Source organism: Salvelinus sp. IW2-2015, linkage group LG13 (genome assembly GCF_002910315.2).
Source record: "Salvelinus sp. IW2-2015 linkage group LG13, ASM291031v2, whole genome shotgun sequence".
Lineage (NCBI taxonomy): Eukaryota > Metazoa > Chordata > Actinopteri > Salmoniformes > Salmonidae > Salvelinus > Salvelinus sp. IW2-2015.
Window position 1 is genome coordinate 48,274,387 of NC_036853.1, and position 22,152 is coordinate 48,296,538.

At 41.8% G+C, this 22,152-nt stretch overlaps 2 protein-coding genes and 1 long non-coding RNA gene across 3 annotated transcripts in view; 2 read left to right on the forward strand and 1 right to left on the reverse strand.

Moving 5' to 3' along the window:
- LOC111971305 (uncharacterized) overlaps nucleotides 1-22,152 on the forward strand; it is a 124,910-nt gene that overhangs the window by 70,460 nt on the left and 32,298 nt on the right. The gene's annotated exons all lie outside the window — the stretch shown is intronic.
- Nucleotides 790-5,488, reverse strand: LOC111971767 (uncharacterized). Its single transcript, XR_002878321.2, has 3 exons — nucleotides 5,407-5,488; nucleotides 5,225-5,278; nucleotides 790-2,140 (listed from the first exon to the last, which is right to left on the reverse strand). It is a non-coding gene; the product is annotated as an uncharacterized lncRNA (long non-coding RNA).
- LOC139028581 (uncharacterized) lies at nucleotides 5,280-16,296 on the forward strand. The gene is made up of 7 exons (XM_070446380.1): nucleotides 5,280-5,777; nucleotides 6,430-6,560; nucleotides 6,743-6,934; nucleotides 8,679-8,837; nucleotides 9,376-9,487; nucleotides 10,292-10,419; nucleotides 14,339-16,296. The coding sequence occupies exons 1-7, from the start codon at nucleotides 5,498-5,500 to the stop codon at nucleotides 15,281-15,283; spliced, it is 1,947 nt and encodes a 648-aa protein (XP_070302481.1). The 5' UTR covers nucleotides 5,280-5,497; the 3' UTR covers nucleotides 15,284-16,296.

A 22,152-nucleotide genomic window follows, 5' to 3' on the forward strand; every position in this document is an offset into this window, starting at 1 on the left:
AAACCTCCCATGCCACTCTGTCAACATCACGGCAAATCTCATGTGAGTGCATACCATCTATTGGCACAATGGACAGTTTTAACATCTTGTCCCGTGTTTTATGATTCTGATAGAAAACATATCAAGGATGATCAATAGAAATAGGATGCACCTGAGCTCAATTTCGAGTCTCATAGCAAAGGGTCTGAATACTTACTTAAATAAGGTATGTTTTTTTTTGCAAACATTTCTAAAAACCTGTTTTCGCTTTGTCATTATGGGGTATTGCCTGTAGATTGAGGATTTATTTTAAATTTAATCAATTTTAGTATAAGTTTGTAACGTAACAAAATGTGGAAAAAGTAATGGGGTCTGAATTCTTTCCGAATGCACTGTACATATTGCACCATACACAATTTCCTATGCATTGTGTCAGAGTAAAAGGGGGTCCACTCTACTCAGGAGCACTTGTACTTTTCAAATCCCCTGAGTTTATAGCCCCAGCATCGTCACTGCTCATTTTTGATGCCCTAAATCAGTGGCTAATCAGCTTAAATCCAATTGTTTTTTCATAATGGACACATATATTGTGCATAAAATAATTTCCTGTACATTGTGTTGCAGTAAAAGGGGCGGGGTCCATTCTACTCAGGAGCATTTCTAGTTTCCAAATCCTTTAATAGGAGAACACAATAGCTGGAACTGTAACCAGGATCCATGCAATTGTCACTCCGAGGCGGATGCAGGCTCATGCACAGATAGAGACGATAGTTTCAAATCATTCCAAGCAAACAGTTTGAAGCGCACGTATTCGATCTTCCAGAATCGAAATGATACCAAATCGTTTATTTCATTTTTGCACCTTATAAAAAACGACTTTGAAATCACAGGTAGAGAGAGGCTGCAGTAGCATAACGGTGGTGCTGTTGAGTAAATGTTCAATTGTTAAAGAAAGATGTGTTTACAGTCATGACAGAAAAACACAGTACATAAAGACACACACAGCTTCACAGCAAGATCTAAGTGAGTTTMATGTTTTTTTTCTATTTCCTTAAACAGAGATTATAAATAGTGTTTAACAAAATTTTCTTGCTCTATCCCCACATTTCTTTTTAAAGTAGTTATATTACAGTGAACTTTGATGACCCCTATGTAAAAAAATGAACCTGTAAAAATAGCTGGTAGATTTTTTTTTTTTTTTAGATGTGTGCACTAGTAGATCAATAATCCATTGTTATTAACATGGCAAAGCATAACATGCCCATACTGTGCCAGCTCCAAGATTGGAAAAATACTTGTTTACTGTATATTAGGTAACCTAATACAATTTTAACAGTAAAAAATTATTTTAAACATCTTGTCACGTGCTAGATCAATAATACATTGTCATTAACAATGCAAAGCATAACATACACATATTATGACAGCTACAAGATAGGAAAAACACTAGTTTATTGTATATTATAAACTGGGTGGTTTGAGCCCTAAATGCTGATTGGCTGACAGCCGTGGTATATCAGACCGTACGTATATCACGGGTATGACAAAACATTTATTTTGACTGTTCTAATTATGTTGGTAACCAGTTTATAATAGCAATAAGACACCTCTGGGGTTTGTGGTATATGGCCAATATACCACGCTGTATTCAGGCACTCCACATTGCGTCGTACATAAGAATAGCCCTTAGCCGTGGTATATTGGCCATATACCACACCCCCTCGTGCCTTATTGCTTAATTACAGTAAACTTTGAGGGATTATAATTCAATTTCAACACAATTTAAACATTTTGTCACATGACACCAGTAGATCAATAATAGAGTGATTAACATGACACACCATTGCTTCCTTGCGATCTTGGGGAAGAAGATGAGAGGAGGATGTACACCATTGAAGCCAAAGAACAGAAGAGAAGCAGAAGAGACTCCAACCTGACTGCTGGAAGAGGGAACCGACTCAGTGATGAAAGGACACACACCAATTCTATGTAGCCTCTTGCATGTTGTTCATTTAAATTCTTGCCCCTTGGAACTGTCCTTCAGATTAGCCTCTCCTGTCTCTCCATTTCCCTCTCCCTTACAGGTTTCCCAGGGGAACGATGAGGTGCAGACACAGGAGAGGACCTGGGAGGTTTTCCAATGCCTCACAAAGAAGGGCACCTATTGGTAGATGGGAAGATAATAAAAAAAAACAGACATTGAACATCCCTTTGAGCATGGTGAAGTTACACTTTGGATGGTGTATCAATACACTCAGTATGCACACATCACTGAGTACCACTCTAAATATTTTCAAGCATTGTGGTGGCTGCATCAAGTTGTGGGTATGCTTGTCATTGGCAAGGACTAGGGATAATTTTATATTATTTTTTTTTGGGGGGGGGGGGGTAAAGCACAGACAAAAGCTAAGCACAGGCAAAACCTGGTTCAGTCTGCTTGTGAGGTGTCTGTTTCTCAAGCTAGACACGAGCTTGACTTGTCCTCTTGCTCAGTTGTGCACCGGGGCCTCCCACTCCTCTTTCTATTCTGGTTAGAGACAGTTTGCGCTGTTCTGTGAAGGGCGTAGTATTGTACGAGATCTTCAGTTTCTTGGCAATTTCTCGCATGGAATAGCCTTCATTTCTCAGAACAAGAATAGACTGACGAGTTTCAGAAGAAAGTTATTTGTTTCTGGCCATTTTGAGCCTGTAATCAAACCCACAAATGCTTCTTCAATCAGCACAACAGTTTTCAGCTGTGCTAACATAATTGCAAAAGCGTTTTCTAATGATCAATTAGTGCCATTGGAACACAGCAGTGATGGCTGCTGATAATGGGCCTTTGTACGCCTATGTAGATAATCCATTAAAAATCGTCCATTTCCAGCAACAAAAGTAATTTACAACATTAACAATGTCTACACTGTATTTCTGATCAATTTGATGGACAAAAATGTGCTTTTCTTTCAAAAACAAGGACATTTCTAAGTGACCCCAAACTTGAACGGTTGTGTATGTACATTTTATATTTCTGTATTTCATTTTCAATTCATTTGCAAAAAAAATCTAAAAACATGTTTTCCCCTTTTCATTATGGGGTAGATGGGTGGGAGTAAAACAATTKTTTAATCAAATTTGAATTCAGGCTGTAACACAATAAAATGTGGAATAAGTCAAGGGGTATGAATACTTTCTGAAGGCACTGTAAGTGTTGAGACGGTGCGTTAAATCCCCAACGAAGCTTTAGCGTTGTTATAGATTAAATGGAGAGCCAATGTATCCCATTGAGCCCATTCCAGTCATTACCGGGGTGTGTTTGAAAGGATTATTGTTTTAAAATTCAGCAGTCGTAACGTTAACGGAAAAAACGACAGGCACAAGCAAGAGTATGAAAGAGTTACAAGGGTAAAAGCAATCAATCCAGCGATATTTAAGTGACAAGTGGATTTTGCACCCTTCAAACACAGGAAATGGATGGCTGAAAAAGACAGATTGTCAGGTGGGCTGGGCATGCGCATTGCTTCGTTAAAGGCCAAAAAATGAGCAGCCACGCTCCTCTGGGTGTAAACTCTGTGGTTTTAGAAACTAAAAGTGCTCCTGAGTAGAATGGACCTCTCTTTTACTGCAACAAAACATGCAGATAATTGTGTATGGTGCAATTAGTATATCCAATATAAAAAAAATGCTTCGATGCTTCGTGGGTGACTGTTGTTGATGTGTGCAGAGGGTCCCTGGTTCGCGCCCGGGAGCCTGTGCATGAGCCTGTGTGTGTATATGTAACATCGGTTACATATACACACACACAAAATGGTTGACCATTTAGGCTTAAAGAAATAAACAAATAAATCACACATTTTATAGAAAGACATTTCATGATTATTTGTATGATAAGTATAAAACATATTGACAATTGTGCACATATTCCATAATTTTCGCCTCTAATTATTCATAGAAATGTACAAGACGGGACTCTTATTCTGAAAAATTCCAAAAATCTGTGCCCAGAAGTATTTAGTTATACTAGCCTGCTTGAAAGTGGTGTCTGTTTTTATAAATCGTCCTTTACAATGTTCTTGCTGTAAAATATTTGGACATGTAAGAAGTGTCTGTAGAGGTGAGAAGCCGAATGAGATTTCACATGCAAGGTAGAAGAGAATGGACAAGGAGCAAAGAAYATTTCTCAGGACATAGACATATCAGATATTGGCAGAAAGCTTCCATTCTTGTTAATCTAACTGCACTGTCCAATTTACAGTAGCTATTACAGTGAAAGAATACCATGCTATTGTTTAAGAAGAGTGCACAATTTTGAACATGAAAAGTTATTAATAAACAAATGAGGCACATTTGGGCAGTCTTGATACAACATTTTGAACAGAAATGCAATGGTTCAATGGATCAGTCTAAAACTTTGCACATACACTGCTGCCATTTAGTGGCCAAAATCTAAATTGCAACTGGGCTGGAATAATACATTATGACCTTTCTCTTGTATTTCAAAATGATGGTACAAAAAAATACAAAATAACGTTTTTAAAATTTTTATATTATCTTTTACCAGATCTATTGTGTTATATTCTCCTACATTCATTTCACATTTACACAAACTTCAAAGTGTTTCCTTTCAAATGGTACCAAGAATATGCATATCCTTGCTTCAGGGCCTAAGTTACAGGCAGTTAGATTTGGGTATGTAATTTTAGGCGAAAATTGAAAAAAAGTGTCGGATCCTTAGGAGGTTTAAGGGATGCAGAGGCTGTCAGAAGGGGAGAAAGGTCGAGTATCTGTGAAGGTCCGATGGTGGTGAATACCGGTAGGCCTACACTGCAGCCTGAGTAGGCCCTATCACCAGCAGCAGGACCCAGAAATGATTAATGTGAAGAAGGTGGATTTTGTGTCTTTTATAGCGATGGGAGTAAACGGCACTGCACAAGTTGAAAAGAAGTCAAGAAAGATCAACATAATTTCTGCAACTGAACGCTTTCTGGGATTAAAATATTTAATGAGGATCTACATTTTTTTACCTTTATTTAACTATGCAAGTCAGTTAAGAACAAATTCTTATTTTCAATGACGGCCTAGGAACAGTGGGTTAACTGCCAGTTCAGGGGTTAACTGTCTCATGCGATCCCACCCTCTCAGGCCCCAAAGCCTTTATTTTTTCATGACTGAAGGAAATAGGAATGTCGTTTTTGGAAATGTTTAACATAATGTTATTTTCCCTTCACCATAATGGAATTCACATTTATTCGATTTTTCTTCTCACCTCCGTCCAGTTGGTGGCGGCAACACACCATTTGCGTGTAGTTCGCCATAAAACCTCACGGAAGAAAAAGTAAACGGAAGTAAGCGTTGAACAAGAACAATTTTCACGTTAGCGTTTTTGTTAGATTCATTAACACAATGAAACTCAAACTGTGACTCATTTAACTGCACAGCATCACATACTTGCCCCAGGTAGTCTTTACTTTGCGTTGGAGACAGGACTTGGTTGATAGATGTTATCTAGGTAACGCAACCTAGCTAGTAGCAGTTAACAATGGCTAACTGTATGGTTTTTCACACTCAAATAGCCTCCATCATGGAGGTACTAGCGAATGCAGCCGTGGCAGAGATCTGTAAACTCGTAGACGACGACTATGCAGTGTTTCGTTTAGAAATTTCTCAAAGCCAGAAAGAAAACAGGGGATTGCGGAGGAAACTACAGTTAATAGAACTGAAGGTGGCACGGGAGCGCGCAGAGAGGACAACGCGAGATCGCGTCCTCGCCAGTCGTCCCAGCAGTGTCAAGATTGACCGATTCAGAGGAATGGCAAGAGGTACATTTAGCAGAAGGCCGAACTGCGCGGCCTGTCTCTGCACTGCACATGTGTAACTTTAGATGTGATAACCAAAATTGGTTCGTGGTCCGTTTTTGGATAGTATGCAGTAATTCCCCTGATTACTAAGCTATCTTGCACAAAAACACAATATCATATTCTAACCTGATTGTTGATTTACTGCATCTCCTATTATTTACTCAATAAAAACAATGTGATGCATGGAACATAATCAATCAATCTATAATCAATACATTATGAAAGTTGTTACCTTACATCCTTGCCAATTCTAGACAGTGTCAATAGTGTATAATATACTGTTGAGCATTGACAGTAGCTAACCTAACCACTTCTTTAATTAAGCAATAAGCCTGAGGTGATGTGGTAATATACTATGGCTCTAAGGGCTGTTCTTATGCACAATGCAACACGGAGTGCCTGGATACAGCCCTTAGCCATGGTATATTGGCCATATACCACAAACCCCAGAGGTGCCATATTGCTATTATAAACTGGTTACGAATGTAATTAGAGCAGTAAAAATACATGTTTTGCCATACCTGTGGTATACGGTCTGATATGCCATGGCTGTCAGCCAATCAGCATTCAGGGCTCGAACCACCCAGTTTATAACCCCCAATCACTCTCTCAGGTGAAGGACATCTCACTGGAGGCCACAGGAGCTTTGTGAAGCCAGCGGGACACAATACATGGAGAGATGACCAACCAATCACCGTTGATGAGGGGAATGGAACCTCAACCCAGCACATTATTGTGATAGAGGTTAGTGTAATGGTGTTGCATAAAAAATGACAGTTACTTTGTAAATCAAATGTGGTTTGTTTATTTCAGAAAGGCTCCCCTCAGCTATTCACTTGCCATAGGGGAGCGTGTGAGATTTCTCTATGACATTGTTATCCAATTCAACTCATGTACCGGTAATAAACTCCTTTCTCTTGTGTCAGTCTGCAGATGCAGAGGCTGCAGGTCCTGGAGTCAAGCAGGAGAGGTCTGAAGGAGAAGAGGACCCACGGCACAGCAGAGACATCCAGACTGGAGAGGCTGGATCACCCCCTGTAGCCACAGAGGACCCCACCACCACCCCAGCGCAGCCCAGGACCCAACGTAGCATCACGGAGGTCAGTGGAACGATGGAGGTTAGTGGAACGCCGAACGTCGTCCTCAAGTCAGAAACAGACATCGAGACTTTAACAGGGCTGGGTCGACTGAGCTGTCCTCCTGCTCCCTGCTCTGAGCATTTACTTTATGGTAACTCGAGCCCGAGGCCGGTTCTGTCCCATCAGGACCCAAGTGACTCGTTATATACTGTCAATGATCCATCCTGTTCATACACTACAGAGATGATACCTGGTGACATGCCTGTGGACTTAGATACACAGACTAATTCAATGAGAGGAGACTGGAACCGGTACAGTAGTAGTGTATACWKTGAAGGGTCCCTAGATAAGAAAAGGGAGGGTCTGGTCGTAGATGAGGTTACTGTGAAAGTGGAGGGCGACATTCCTCTGACATGGAATGCAGACGAGGCTCAGTTAGGAGAAGGACACTCGCAGGGCAACACTAGTGACTTCTTAGACTACAGGAAAAGCTTAGAGACAAATCTAAATGTCGCAACCAACTTCCCTTTATATGCGTTCAGGGATCGCGACCCAGTGTCAACGTCAATGGCACCTTCCGATTCACAGGTATTGAACTCAAAAGACAGGGCTAGAGTCCAGACTCAGGGAGGGGGAGCCACATCAGGCAATAGTAAAGAAAAACGGTTCCTCTGCATGTTTTGTAACAAAGGCTTCAGCTGCCTCCAGAAGGTGGAGGTCCACCAGAGGATCCACACAGGGGTAAAACCCTTCAGCTGTACCCAGTGTCACATGCGCTTCGCCCAAGCTGGCACACTGAAGAGGCACCAGAGGGTCCACACAGGGGAGAAACCTTTCAGCTGTACTCAGTGTCACATGCGCTTCGCCCAGGCTGGTGACCTGAAGAGGCATCAGAGGGTCCACACGGGAGAGAGGCCCTTCGCCTGTATGCACTGCAGGAAGAGGTTCTCAGAGAGGAGCTACCTCAGGATGCACCAGCAGAAAAAACATTCTACTCTATAACATAGAAAGTAAAAATTCCACTCTATAGCTTCTGAATTTTAGATCAAACCCTGCATTAAAGACAAAGATGAATTGTCATTGTTGTCTGCAGAAAAGATCCACAGATGAATTTGGAATAATGAGAGTAACAGATTTCAGTGTTGAATATTCCTGGGTAGAATATTGCATCCAGACACTGTGTGATATTTTAGTCGTATATAAGCCTAAAAAGTTGGTTACATATTGTGTTTGTACTATGTAGGCAATATGATGTTCACAAATGCCTATTTCATTGCTTCAGTTCAACAACTGATTTTTTRCCCCCCAAGACACTTGAATGAATGTAGTTTCAAGTTAATGCAGATTCTTTTGTTGATGTTTYTGTGGTTTTCATATGGTGTATTTAACACTTGTTTATGTTTAATAAACACAAAATGTGACTTTTCATTCTAAGACTTTCATTGAGACTATCTTTAGTTAGCATGCATCTATATACACTTACTAAATATAGCTACACATATCCACACACTAACAGACACCTACTGTACACATCAAAATATTTTAGTCAGGTTTGTCTGATGACTTTTGACTTATCATAGCTGACTTATTTTTACCCACGACATCATATTTATGTCCTCCATGATGGGTTTAACAACAATGAAGTCATTCTGTAACTACAGTATAGGACTCAAACGTAGTGGGGATGGGTAAACACTATGTTGAAAGTGTGTTTATTATCGTGTGTGTATACGTACCTGAGGGAGTGTATGTCTGTGTAATCTGRATCACCTCTCTCTTCCAGGAGGAGGGTCCAGAGGTTCTGCTGGTGAAGGAGGAGGGGTGTGAGGAGGGTCTGGGGAACCCTGAGGGGACCATGGTCATGGACGACAACCAGACTTCACCTCTTGAACCCACAGAGGAACCATCTGAGCAGCACAGGACCWCACACAGTCTCACTGAGGTGAGCCAACGGAAACTACTGTCTGAATGGTATTAGGTCAYGYCCCYTATCCACAAAATGTGTCAGAGTAGGTTTGCTGATCTAGGAGCAGTTTTGCCTTTTCTATTTGGAAAGGTCCTAGATTAGCACTCGTACTCTGAGACTAGGGGCCCAGGTCTTGATTCATTTTGTTGTAATTGTGGGACGATGCCTTTGAATTATTCGTTTCATTTGATTACTTGACACTCTTTAAAGTTACATGCTAGCTGTACCTGAAAACTTCCAGTCTTTGCACTAAGCTAGTTTGCACTGGCTTGCAAAATTGCCTCTAACTTCCTGCATACTGGACGCAGAGACGTAAAAATTGTATCCACAATTTAATCTGATTCTGGAGAAATCATGAACTATCCCTTTAAAGAGTGTCAAGTAATCAAATCAACTAACATGTTTGCATAAAACTCATATCAGTCCCCCATTGCCCAATCAGAAGATGCTCCATAGCAGGGTGCTCATATCAGATTTCTTGATCCAACATCCTCTCACTCTGTATCTCTTACAGTCAGTAGACATGGAGGATGGGAAGCCTGATCTGTTGCTGGTCAAAGAGGAGACAATAGAAGATGGACCAGAGAGCATTGATTTGATGAGTGGACTAAAGATGGGGGAGCAAGGTAATTGAGAAATACATATAGCCTACATGCAGTAATAATCTTAAATGGGAATAGTGATGCACCTGGCTTTTATTTTTGTATTAAACACATATGAAACAATATGATTACTTCATTTATTAAACAATATCAAAACAATTTGTATAAAATACAATAACTAAAATATGTACACTGAGTGTACAAAACATTAGGAACACCTGCTCTTTCCATGATACAGACTGACCAGGTCTATGATCCCTTATTGATGTCACCTGTTAAATCCACTTTAATCCGTGTAGACAAAGAGAGGAGACGGGTTAAAGAAGGATTTTTAAGCCTAGCTACAATTGAGATATGGATTGTGTATGTGTACCAATCAGAGGGTGGGTAAGACAAAATATTGAAGTGCCTTTGAACYGGTTATGGTAGTAGGTGTCATGCGCACCGGTTTGAGTGTGTCAAGAACTGCAACGCTGCTGGGTTTTTCACGCTCAACGGTTTCCTGACTGTATCAAGAATGGTCTACCACCCACAGGACATCCAGCCAACTTAACACAACTGTGGAAAGCATTGGCGTCAACATGGGCCAGCATCCCTGTGGAACGCTTTCAACACCTTGTAGAGTCCATGTCCCAACGAATTGTGTCTGTTCTGAAGGGAAATGGGGGTGCCACTCAATGTTAGGAAGGCGTTCCTAATGTTTTGTACACTCAGTGTATATCAATATAAGTCAGACATCACCAGGCAAATAACACACTAAAAATCCATGTCTAAAAATCCATCCATGTGTCATGTTTGTTAAGTCTGGACAGTAACATTTTCCTGTAGGTGGTTGGCTGGAAGCTAACAGAGGAGACTGGGAAGACATCTTGGATTCCCAGACCCAGACGGGTGCAGCCAAGGGCCCGGGGGACAACATCACTGAGCAGGCCAGGACGAGAGGTGACATAGTGGAGGTCAGTGGATGGGATAGAGTCCTCAACTCTGGGCTGGTGAACAACACTGTTAACCACAACAAGAATTTTTTTTTTTTTTACACAAATCAACATCTGAACTTAGTCTCCATGACAACAGACTGGCTGAAACCAGGGCTAGGCATAGATTTTGTCTGCGAAGGTGGGGAGGTGTTTGTATGCAGCTGGAGAGAACAGACACAGACTTGGCTAGCAATGCTCCATCCTGCTCCTATAATTGTGTTTCAGAGAGACTGATGACGCCTCAGGTTAACCCCCTAACAGGTGCTGCCTTCAACCTGCCTTCTTTAGGATATATTAACTGGAACATGGACCCTGTGACAACACAGACACTCCCTGGCCTTCGACCTCCTCACACTCTCCTAATGTTAAACCAGACCTCAGACAATGCCAGTGCCTTAACTCTAAATGGTTACACAAGCCCATTGACAAATGACAGTAGTAGAGATGGAATAAGTAAAAGTGGTGGCGCCAAAGAGAAGCGCTTCGCGTTTTTATTCTGTGGGAAAGCCTTCAGTTTCCCCAAACAGGTGGAGATCCACCAGAGGATGCACATGGGGGAGAAATTGTTCAGCTGCCACCTGTGCCGGGACAGTTTCTCGGACTCATCCAACCTGAAGAGGGTCCACCTAGGGGAGAAATCATTCAATTGCCTCCAGTGTGAGAAGAGGTTCTCCCACCAACACCAGCTGAAGATGCACCTGAAGGTTCACACGGGAGAGAGGCCATTCACCTGTCCGCACTGCGGGAAGAGGTTCTCAGAGAGGAGATAACTCAGGACACACCAGCAGAAAATGCACATGGTCCATGTATAGTGAAATGTAAAGTAGTACTAGTTATACTGAACAAAAATATAAATGCATCATGCAACAATTGGGTGAGTTACAGTTTATATTAGGAAATCAGTCAATTGAAATGAATTCATCAGGCCCTAATCTATGGATTTCACATGGCTGGGCAGGGGTGCAACCATGGGTGGGCCTGGGAGGGCATAGGCCCCCCCACTGGTGAGCCTGGCCAATCCTCGGGAGCCAGGCCCAGCCAATCAGAATGAGTTTATCCCCTCAAAAGGGCTTTATTACAGACAGAAATACTCAGTTTCATCAGCTGTCCGGGTGGCTGGTCTCAGATGATCCCGCAGGTGAAGGGTTACATGTGGTCTAAGGCCAGTTGGATACAGCCAAATTCTCTAAAACAACATTGAAAGCGGCTTATGATAGAGAAAAGAACATTCCGTTCACTGGCAACAGCTGTGGTGGACATTCCTGCACTCAGCATGCCAATTGTACGCTCCCTCAAAACTTGAGATATCTGTGGCTTTGTGTTGAGACAAAACTGCACATTTTAGAGTGGCCTTTATTGTCCCCAGCAAAAGGTGCATCTGTGTAATGATCATGCTGTTTAATCAGCTTCTTGATATGCCACACCTGTCAGGTGGATGGATTATCTTGGCAAAGGAGGAATGCTCACTGACAGGGATGTAGACAAATTTGTGCACAACATTTAAGAAAAATAAGCTTTTTGTGCGTATGGAACATTTCTGGGATCTTATTTCAGCTCATGAAACATGGAACCAACACTTTACATGTTGCGTTTATATTTTTGTTCAGTATAGTTTGTTGGTAGTTAATTCTGTTGGTTTTGGATGTCGTAGGGAACTGGATGCGGTGAACTGAGGAAAGAATTAGAATGATAAGGTGATGGTTGGTGTGATGGTATCTGTAAAAATGCTTCACTGATGAAGTGACAACTATGTCCCTTTAGATTGATGCTGGTGTTTTATAGTGAGATAAAGATAGTGCCTTAGTTCATGTTTACTTGACATGAAGTAGTGAAGATGTATGTAATGTTGAACTTTTCGAAAGTATTAAAAAATAAAAAATAAATGAAGTAGTGAAGCTGTGTGTAAGTCCCATATGTGAGTGTATGACAGTTTTGTTGAAATTAAAGACTAAATCGACTGTGTGCTGACTGATTTGTAAAAAAAAAAATCCCAGTCGAACCAAAACATTATACTTCATTCTTGAATCAACATATACAGTGCATTCAGAAAGTATTCTGACTTTTTCAACATTTTGTTACGTTACAGCCTTATTCTAAAATTGATTAAGTCGTTTTTTCCCCTTATCAATCTACACACAATACCCGTAGTCAATTTTGCACATTTATAAAACAATATATTCCAAAAATTACCTTATTTACAAAAATATTCTGACCCTTTGTTATTAGACTCGAAATTGAGCTCAGGTGCATCCTGTTTTAATTGATCATCCTTGATGTTTCTACAACTTGATTGGAGTCCACATGTGGTAAATTCAATTGATTAGACATGATTTGGAAAGGCACACACCTGTCTATATAAGGTCCCACAATTGACAGTGCATGTCAGCACAAGAACCAAGCCATGAGGTCGAAGGAATTGTCTGTGGTGCTCCGAGACAGGAGTGTCAAGGCACAGATCTGGGGAAGGGTACCAAAAAATGTCTGCAGCATTGAAAGTCCCCAAGAACACAGTGGCCTCTATTATTCTTAAATGGAAGAAGTTTGTAACCACCAAGACTCTTCCTAGAGCTGGCTGCCTGGCCAAAATGAGAAATCGGGAGAGAAGGGCCTTGGTCAGGGAGGTGACCAAGAACCCAATGGTCACTCTGAGAGAGCTCCAGAGTTCCTCTGTGGAGATGGGAGAACCTTCCAGAAGGACAGCCATCTCTGCAGCACTCCACCAATCAGGCCGTTATAGTAGAGTGGCCAGACGGAAGCCGCTCCTCAGTTAAAGGCACATGACAGCCCGCTTGGCGTTTGCCAAAAGGCACCTAAAGGACTCTCAGACAATGAGAAACAAGATTCTCTGGTCTGATGAAACTAAGATTGAACTCTTTGGCCTGAATGCCAGGTGTCATGTCTTGGGGAAATCTGCCACCATCCCTACGGTGAAGCATGGTGGTGGCAACCTTATGCTGTGGGGATGTTTTTCAGTGGCAGGGACTGGGAGAGTAGTCAGGATCGAGGGAAAGACGAACGGAGCAAAGTACAGAGAGATCCTTGATGAAATCCTGCTCCAGAGCGCTCAGGACCTCAGACTGGGGCGAAGGTTCACCTTCCAAAAGGACAATGACCCTAAGCACACAGCCAAGACAACACAAGAGTGGCTTTGTTCACACGTACGCCTGCCCCACCTGTCAGAAGCGCTTCGCTCATGCGAACTATGTGAAGAGACACCAGGCCTTTCACACCAAGGACAAGCCCTTCAAGTGCAAATTATGTAACAAGAGCTTCTCCTTCCTGACTAGTCTCTGAATGTCCTTGAGTGGCCCAGCCAGAGCCTGTTCTTGATCCAGATCGAACATATAGGGAGAGACCTGAGAATAGCTGTGCAGCGACGCTCCCCATCCAGTCTGACAGAGTGTGAGAGGATCTGCATAGAAGAATGGGAGAAACCCCAAAATATAGGTGTGCCAAGCTTGAAGCGTCATACCCAAGAAGACTTGAGGCTGTAATCGCTGCCAAAGGTGCTTCAACAAAGTACTGAGTAAAGGGTAAATGTGATATTTCAGTTATGTTTTTTTATAACTGTTTTTGCTTTGTCATTATGGGGTATGTGTGTAGATTGATGAGGAAGAAGAAAAACTGTCATACATTCCAGAATAAGGCTGTAATGTAACAAAATTTGGAAAAAGTTAAGGGGCCTGAATACTTTCCGAATGCACTGTATGGAGCATTTTCTTTTTTTACTTTTTTTTATAAATTGCAATGCCTCCATATTGGTAGTATACTTGAATCAGTGTTAGAGATGGGCTTGACTGTGGTTAACATTTTATAATGTCATGTAATGTTTCTGTCTGTACAGCGAAGAATTTCTTATATAAACCTTTATGCTTTTCTGTACAATCTTTATTTGCAGTCTGCAGTCCATGAAGACCTGCTGATATCCGGTGTTGCTGGCGGGAGAGACTGGTCCTCTGAAGCTGCCTGTCACAAATCCTGGTCCCGGATCAGGACCCTGGATCAGGAGCCGTCACTCGTCCTTACCGAGTCAGAACCAGGACCAAACCATGGGGGACAGAGACTCCACCACAACCACTACATAGAACACAACCAGTGGACAGGTGGTCTGAACAACCTCAGTCCTGGTGGTCATCAGAGAGACAGAGGCTCCAGTCAGGGATCCAGTCTGCAGCCCAGACCCTTCTCTTCACAGTCTCAGTGCAGGGATGAAGCAGGGCCTGGGGCTGATAGAGATAGACCCTCATGTTCCTATAATACAAACACCACCGTATCCATGATGAACAAAGCAGGTCACCCTGGGCTTCAGCCTTTACTGAGAGTGGTGGGCGATCCCCCTGGTGGGAGTCTAACAGGAAGTCTGTCTTCCCCTTCAGGATCTCGCCTAATGCCTGGTGACTGGGTTCATAGAAAGCCTGGACCTGGGTCTAGCCTTCCTGAGCTACCTCATGGTTACCCCACGAATATAGACAGGGTCAGGATGGGCGTTCACCACGAGCGATACCTAGCCTATAGCACAGCACACAATCCCAACAACACCCAAATAATGGCTAGAGGTCAAGGAGGGAGCTCAAAGACTAACCACCTGATGGTGGTGTCTCCTGCTTCTACCTCTGGTGTCATTGGGTCACAACGTGTGAGGCCGAGCGTTAGGACGGAAGCCGGCAAGACGTACGCCTGCCCCACCTGTCAGAAGCGCTTCGCTCATGCGAACTATGTGAAGAGGCACCAGGCCGTTCACACCAAGGACAAGCCCTTCAAGTGCAAACTATGTTACAAGAGCTTCTCCTTCCTGACTAGCCTTATCAGACATAGGAGTGTCCATAATGGGGAAAAATCGTAGCAGTGTGGCTTGAGATGTACACAGGGGATGTCTGGGAACTATTCTTTAGTTGAATTATTATAGTTATCATGTCTAGTGTCTTGGGGTAAGAGGGTAATTAACCACATACCCTTTGTTAACTTGCTATTTGAAATTGGATTGTAAAATACTTATTTTTATGAGAGTTGCTAACACACTGTTCTTTCTAAGCAAGTCTTCTCTCAGCTGTAAAGACCGTGATCATAGGAGATTTGAAGTGTATTATAATAAGCAGTATCTTATTTCCAAAAACAGCGCGAGTACCTTTTTCATTGAACCACACCCATTGTGTAAATGGAAGTGAACAATGACCAATAACTATTTCCACGTCAGCGTTTTTATTGTTATTTAGACTTTTATAAACACCCTGGAACTCAAAATATGATTCATTTAACTGCACAGCATCACATACTTTCCCCAGTTAGTGTTTAATGCGTTCCGGTAACTCAGAGCTCCCCAGGTCACCCGCCTCTCGTGCATATTTTTTGTTCCGGCACCTCCCGATTTACAAATTAAGCACTGATTACATGATTAAACAACCAAAGTTATTCTACAACATTCCCAGATTTTTTTGGTGTCTTGTTTTCGTTCTATTGTAAGGCCTACATGAAATGTACAAAACGTGTTTGTATGTACAAATTCTTGAAAACACATATCGCCATTTTTTATAATAAACTCCAATGGCTCCATATTGTTAGGTACTTGAATCACACTGTTAGACATGGGCTTGACTGTGATTAACATGTTCTAATATGATGTAATGTTTCTGTGTGTACAGCAAGTTTTTTTCAGGTAGCCTAGCAGTTAAGAGTGTTGGGCCAGTAACCGAAAGGTCGCTGGTTTGAATACCCGAGCATGACTAGGTGGGAAAACCTGTTGATGTGCCCATGAGCAAGACACTTAACCCTAGTCGCTTCTGTATGTCGTTCTGAATCAGAGCGTCTGCTAAATGACTAAAACGCAAATGTAATAAACCTTTATGCTTTTCTGCACAATCTTTGTTTGCAGTCTGCAGTCCATGAAGACCTGCTGATATCCAGTGTTACTGGTGAGAGAGACTGGTCCTCTGAGATGGCTGGTCACAAAGACTTGCCCCGGATCACGACCATGGATCAGGAGCCATCACTCTTCCTTCCCGAGTCGGAACCGGGACCAAACCACACAGAGCACATCTGGCGAGGAGTGAGCCGGCAACCGGAGGGTTGCTGGCATCAATATCTCAGGGACCACCTACCACTGAAGTTCCCTTGAACAAGGAACTTAACCCCCTAAACTGCTCATTGGACGGTGCACTGCAGCTGCTCTCTGCTCCAGCCTCTACAACCTAATGTGTGTTTGTATGTATGTGTGTAAATCAGGGGGTTGGATAAAAGCAGAATAAACATTTCCATCACACAATCCCAATAACAATAGCTAGAGTTCGAGGGAGCTCAAAGACTGGCTCCTGCTTCTACCACATCATAACGTGGGAGGCCAAGTATTAGGACAGACAAGCCATACCAGCCGTACGTGTAGGAAGTGCTTCTCTGAGGCTAAGTATGTGAAGAGGCCGTTCACACCAAGGAAAGGCCCTTTAAGTGTAAACTAAACTCAGCAAAAAAAGAAACGTCCCTTTTTCAGGACCCTGTCTTTCAAAGAAGATTTGTAAAAATCCAAATAACTTCACAGATCTTCATTGTAAAGGATTTAAACACTGTTTCCCATGCTTGTTCAATGAACCATAAACAATTAATGAACATGCATCTGTGGAACAGTCGATAAGACACTAACAGCTTACAGACGGTATGTAATTAAGGTCACAGTTATGAAAACTTGCGTGAACGTGTCTTAGGCATGAGGACTGCAGATGCGGCCAGGGCAATACAGCGCTACAGGGAGACAGGACAGCTGATCGTCCTCGCAGTGGCAGACCACTTGTAACACACCTGCAGAGGATCGGTAAATCCAAACATCACACCCGCGGGACAGGTACAGGATGGCAACAACTGCCCGAGTTACACCAGGAACGCACAATCCCTCCATCAGTGCTCAGACTGAGGCTGGACTGAGGGCTTGTAGGCCTGTTGTAAGGCAGGTCCTCACCAGGCAACAACGTCGCCTATGGGCACAAACCCACCGTCGCTGTACCAGACAGGACTGGGAAGAAAATGCAGTACTTAATGCAGTACCATGTATGTAGTATAGGGCTCAAGGTACGCTTACATTCTCACATATTACACATATGTGTTGTTTGGTGTGTTGGCATAGCTAAAACACTGTCATTGAAGTGTAACACTATATTTTTGGTTTGTGCTGTTCTTTGAAGGGAGTAAGTAGTACAGTGTTGCACGAGATCTTCCGTTTTTGGTAATTTCTCTCATGGAATAGCCTTCATTTCTCAGAACAAGAATAGACTGACAAGTTTCAGAAGACTATTTTGAGCCTGTAATCGAACCCACAAATGCTGATGTTTTCAGCTGTGCTAACATAATTGCAAAAGGGTTTTCTAATGATCAATTAGCCTTTTAAAATTATAAACTTGGATTAGCTAACACAATGTGCCATTGGAAGACAGGAGTGATGGTTGCTGGTAATGGTCCTCTGTACACCTATGTAGATATTCCATTAGAAATCAGCCGTTTCCAGCAACAAAAGTAATTTACATCATTAACAATGTCTACACTGTATTTCTAATCAATGGACAAACATTTAGCTTTTCTTTCAAAAACAAGGACATTTCTAAGTGACTCCAAACTTTTGAACAGTAGTGTACATCCTTACTTATCTGCCATAGGGGAGCTTGTGAGACTTCTCTATGACATTGTTATCCAATTCAACTCAAGTACCAGTAATACGACCCAGTGTCCARGTCATTGGGGCCTTCCGATTCACATGGCTCCGTCCTTTTCGATCAGGTATTGAACTCAAAAGACCAAAGTGCCAAGGCGCAGGGAGGGGGAACCACATCAGGCAATAATAAAGACAAACTGTTCCTCTGCATGTTCTGTAACAAAGGCTTCAGCTGCTCCCAGAAGGTGGAGATCCATCAGAGGGTCCACACAGGGGTGAAACCCTTCAGCTGTACACAGTGTCACATGCGCTTTGCCCAGGCTGGCAACCTGAAGAGGCACCAGAGGGTCCACACAGGGGAGAAATCCTACAGCTGCCCCCAGTATGAGAAGAGGTTTTCCCGCCAGCACCAGCTGAAGAMGCACCTGAAGGCCCACYCGGAAGAAAGGRCGTTCACCTGTACGCACTGCGGAAAGAGGTTCTTGGAAAGCTGCTACCTCAGGATACACCAGCAGAAACACCATTCTACTCTATAACATAGAAAGGAACCATATCACTCGATAGCTTCTGACGTTTAGATCAAACTCTGCATTAWAGACAAATATAAATGGTAATTGTTTTCAACAGAAAATACCCATAGATGAATAAAACCCATTAGGCTACAATACCTCTGGCTGTATACAACAATCTATATGTCTTCGAATGGGTCCAATAATTGCTAATGCAGTTGAAGTGTGGAGACAGGCCAACAGACATCTCATGATCTTATTCCCTTTTCACAGCCATTCTCCATTATGGAACAACAACCATAACTTATCGGGCTCAACACCCTTTGTTTTTCCTCAATGGTCTTTCATCCTCAGTGACATATTTGACAATTCAGGTCTTCAAACTTTTCAAGACTTCAGAGAATCATATAATCTCCCAGGGACTTTGTTATGCTCAGCTTGGCTCTCAAAGCCTACGGAGTACCCTGGGATTCCCTTATTGCCACCCATCACCTAGTTGAGACTCTTTTGAATACTCCCAAATCTTTTGGCCTGGTCTCCACTCTCTACTCCAAACTTAACTCGATCGACAAGTGTTCACCTGCGGTCACTTCCATCTGGAACAGAGAACTAATAGGTTTTGGAGAACAGTTGAACTGGAAGGTGATATGGAACAATATTTTATCATCAAAAAACATCTCACCAGTTGATTCATTTAAAATGTATTCACAAATGTTTTGATACACCATATCGCCGCTTCCAGATGAAACTCTCTGGCAATAATCTTTGCAACGGTTGCCCTCTTGGATCAGTCAGGACTTATATGCATATGTTTTGGGATTGCCCAGTGAATCTGTGCTTGAAATTCACTGCTCGACTGAGGGACCTTCCAGATAATTGTATGTGTGGTACAGAGATGGGGTAGTCATTCAAAAATCATGTTAAACACCATTATTGCACACAGAGTGAGTCCAGGCAACTTATTATTTGACTTGTTAACTTCTTATGGCTGCATCCCGCTATCGGGATCGATATGACAACAGCCAGTGAAAGTGCAGGGCGCCAAATTGAAAATTCGGTGCAGGGCGCCAAATTGAAAATGTCATATCATTTTTAAGGTAATCTTGTTGTTAATCCCACCAAAGTGTCCGATTTCAAATATGCTTTTCAGCGAAAGCACTACAAACGATTATGTTAGGTCACCACCAAACCACAATAAGCACAGCCATTTTTCCAGCGAAAGATAGCTTTCACAAAAAGCAGAAATAGAGATAAAATTAATCAGTAACCTGTGATTATCTTCATCAGATGACACTCATAGGACTTCATGTTACACAATACATGCATGTTTTGTTTGATAAAGTTCATATTTATAACAAAAAATCTGAGTTTACATTGGCGCGATACATTCACTAGTTCCAAAAACATCAAGTGATTTTGCATAGCCATATCGTTTCAACAGAAATACTCATCATAAATGTAGATGATAATACAAGTTATACACATGGAATTATAGAATATACCTCTCTTAATGCAACCGCTGTGTCAGATGTAAAAAAAACTTAACGGAAAAAGCAAATCATGCAATAATCTGAGACGGAGCTCAGAACAATAGCCAAATTAGCCGCCATGTTGGGGTCAACAGAAAACCAGAAAATAAATGATAAATGTTTTCCTTACCTTTGATGAACTTCATCAGAATGCAGTCCTAATCCCAGGTCCACAATAAATGCTTGATTTGTTCGATAATGTCCGTTATTTATGTCCAATTAGCTACTTTGGAATTGTTTACCAAACGCGCTAACCAAAGTCACAAAGCGCGTCCACTATAACGTGACGAAATGTCCAAAAGTTCCGTAACAGTCAGTAGAAACATGTCAAACGATGTACTGAATAAATCTTTAGAATGTTGTTAACATACATCTTGAATAACGTTCCAACCGGAAAATAGATTGACTTCAGATGAGCGGTGGAACGGAGGTCCTCCTCATGTGAACACGCATGTGAAAGTATGGTCAGCTCGTGGCAGTGATTACTCATTCCTGTCTCCTTCGGCCCCCTTCACATTAGAGTCATCAGACAAAGTTCTATTGACTGTTCACATCTAGTGGAAGCCGTAGGAAGTGAAAACTCATCAATATCTCGCTGTAATTTCAATGAGAGCTTGGTTGAAAATCTGCCACTTCGGAAAAAATTCAAACAGGAAGTGGAACTTCTCGGTTTTTGCCTGCCATATGAGTTCTGTTATACCTCACATACATAATTCAAACAGTTTTAGAAACTTCAGAGTGTTTTCTATCCATACGAATAATACATATGCATATATTAGCAACTGGGACTGAGGAGCAGGCAGTTTACTATGGGCACCTCTGTGCACCTTTCATCCAAGCTACTCAATACTGCCCTGCAGCCATAAGAAGTTTTAAGCCCTTTTTTACTCCTGAAGTTATTTATGCTCGCTATAACAAAGGGTTTGAATTCTTATTGACCCAAGACATTTCAGCTTTTCATGTTTAATTAAGTTGTAAAAATGTCAAACAACATAATTCCATTTTGACATTATGGGGTATTGTGTGTCGGCCAGTGATAAAAAATCTAAATGTAATCCATTTTAAATTCAGGCTGGAACAACAAAATGTGGAATAAGTCAAGGGGTGTGAATACTTTCTGAAGGCTCTGTAATAGTCGACGGAGGTTATCTGAGGATAAATGATTTGTAACAAACCCACTTTTATCAATAAATAAAGTTGGAAATGCAAAACCTTTGATGGCGTCCCATAGAATCCGGAGGTCGTCGACTGAATTTGTTATTGATCATTATGATTTAATTTGGTTCGATTTCAAATTGATCACAGAATGTAGGATAACCAGATGGAATTCAGTTATTTGTAATATGCAGTTCAGACAATCAAAAAACGTAAGATCATATGAATTTGGAGCGTATGCATGAATAAAGTACATTTTCGTTCCATTATGGATACATTTAAGGCAAGTGATTCTGCCTTCTTGGTCTTTACCCAAGATGGTGATTTTGAGTTTCTTATGTATCATTATGATTACACCTTTAATTTTGTTTGGGGCTGATGAAAAAGCAGACAGTTTGTACAAATGGTTCTGCGTTCTGTGTGTGTCCTTATGGAGCAGGTGTGTTTCTTGGAGCATTGCTATAGCAATATGGTTTCTTGCTAGAATATCAAGACAGCTATAACGTTTGATAGGAAAATGTATCCGTTTCAAATTCCAAGAGAGAATAGCTAGTGTTGATATTGTTTTTCCAGAAAGGAATGTTTTATTAATTATATCATTGTTATCTTTAGTGTTGATAAGCCCATGGATGTGTAACAAAAAGCATGATCCACAGGGAAACTCACCCATTGGTCGTTCCCCACCCAGAAGACTCCCTAGCACCCTCTCCCCGGAATAAAGTAGAGTAGCAGCAAACGCTTGTGGGTGTGCCCGACAGCATATAGCAGCACGTTCGATTGGGCGTCAAGAATTCAGCATAGTACGTTTTTTATAAAGGTCTGGTTATTAAATAGGTAAATAGTTTAATCCATTCTCCATTTCAGGAATTTATTCACCGGTGAATAGTGT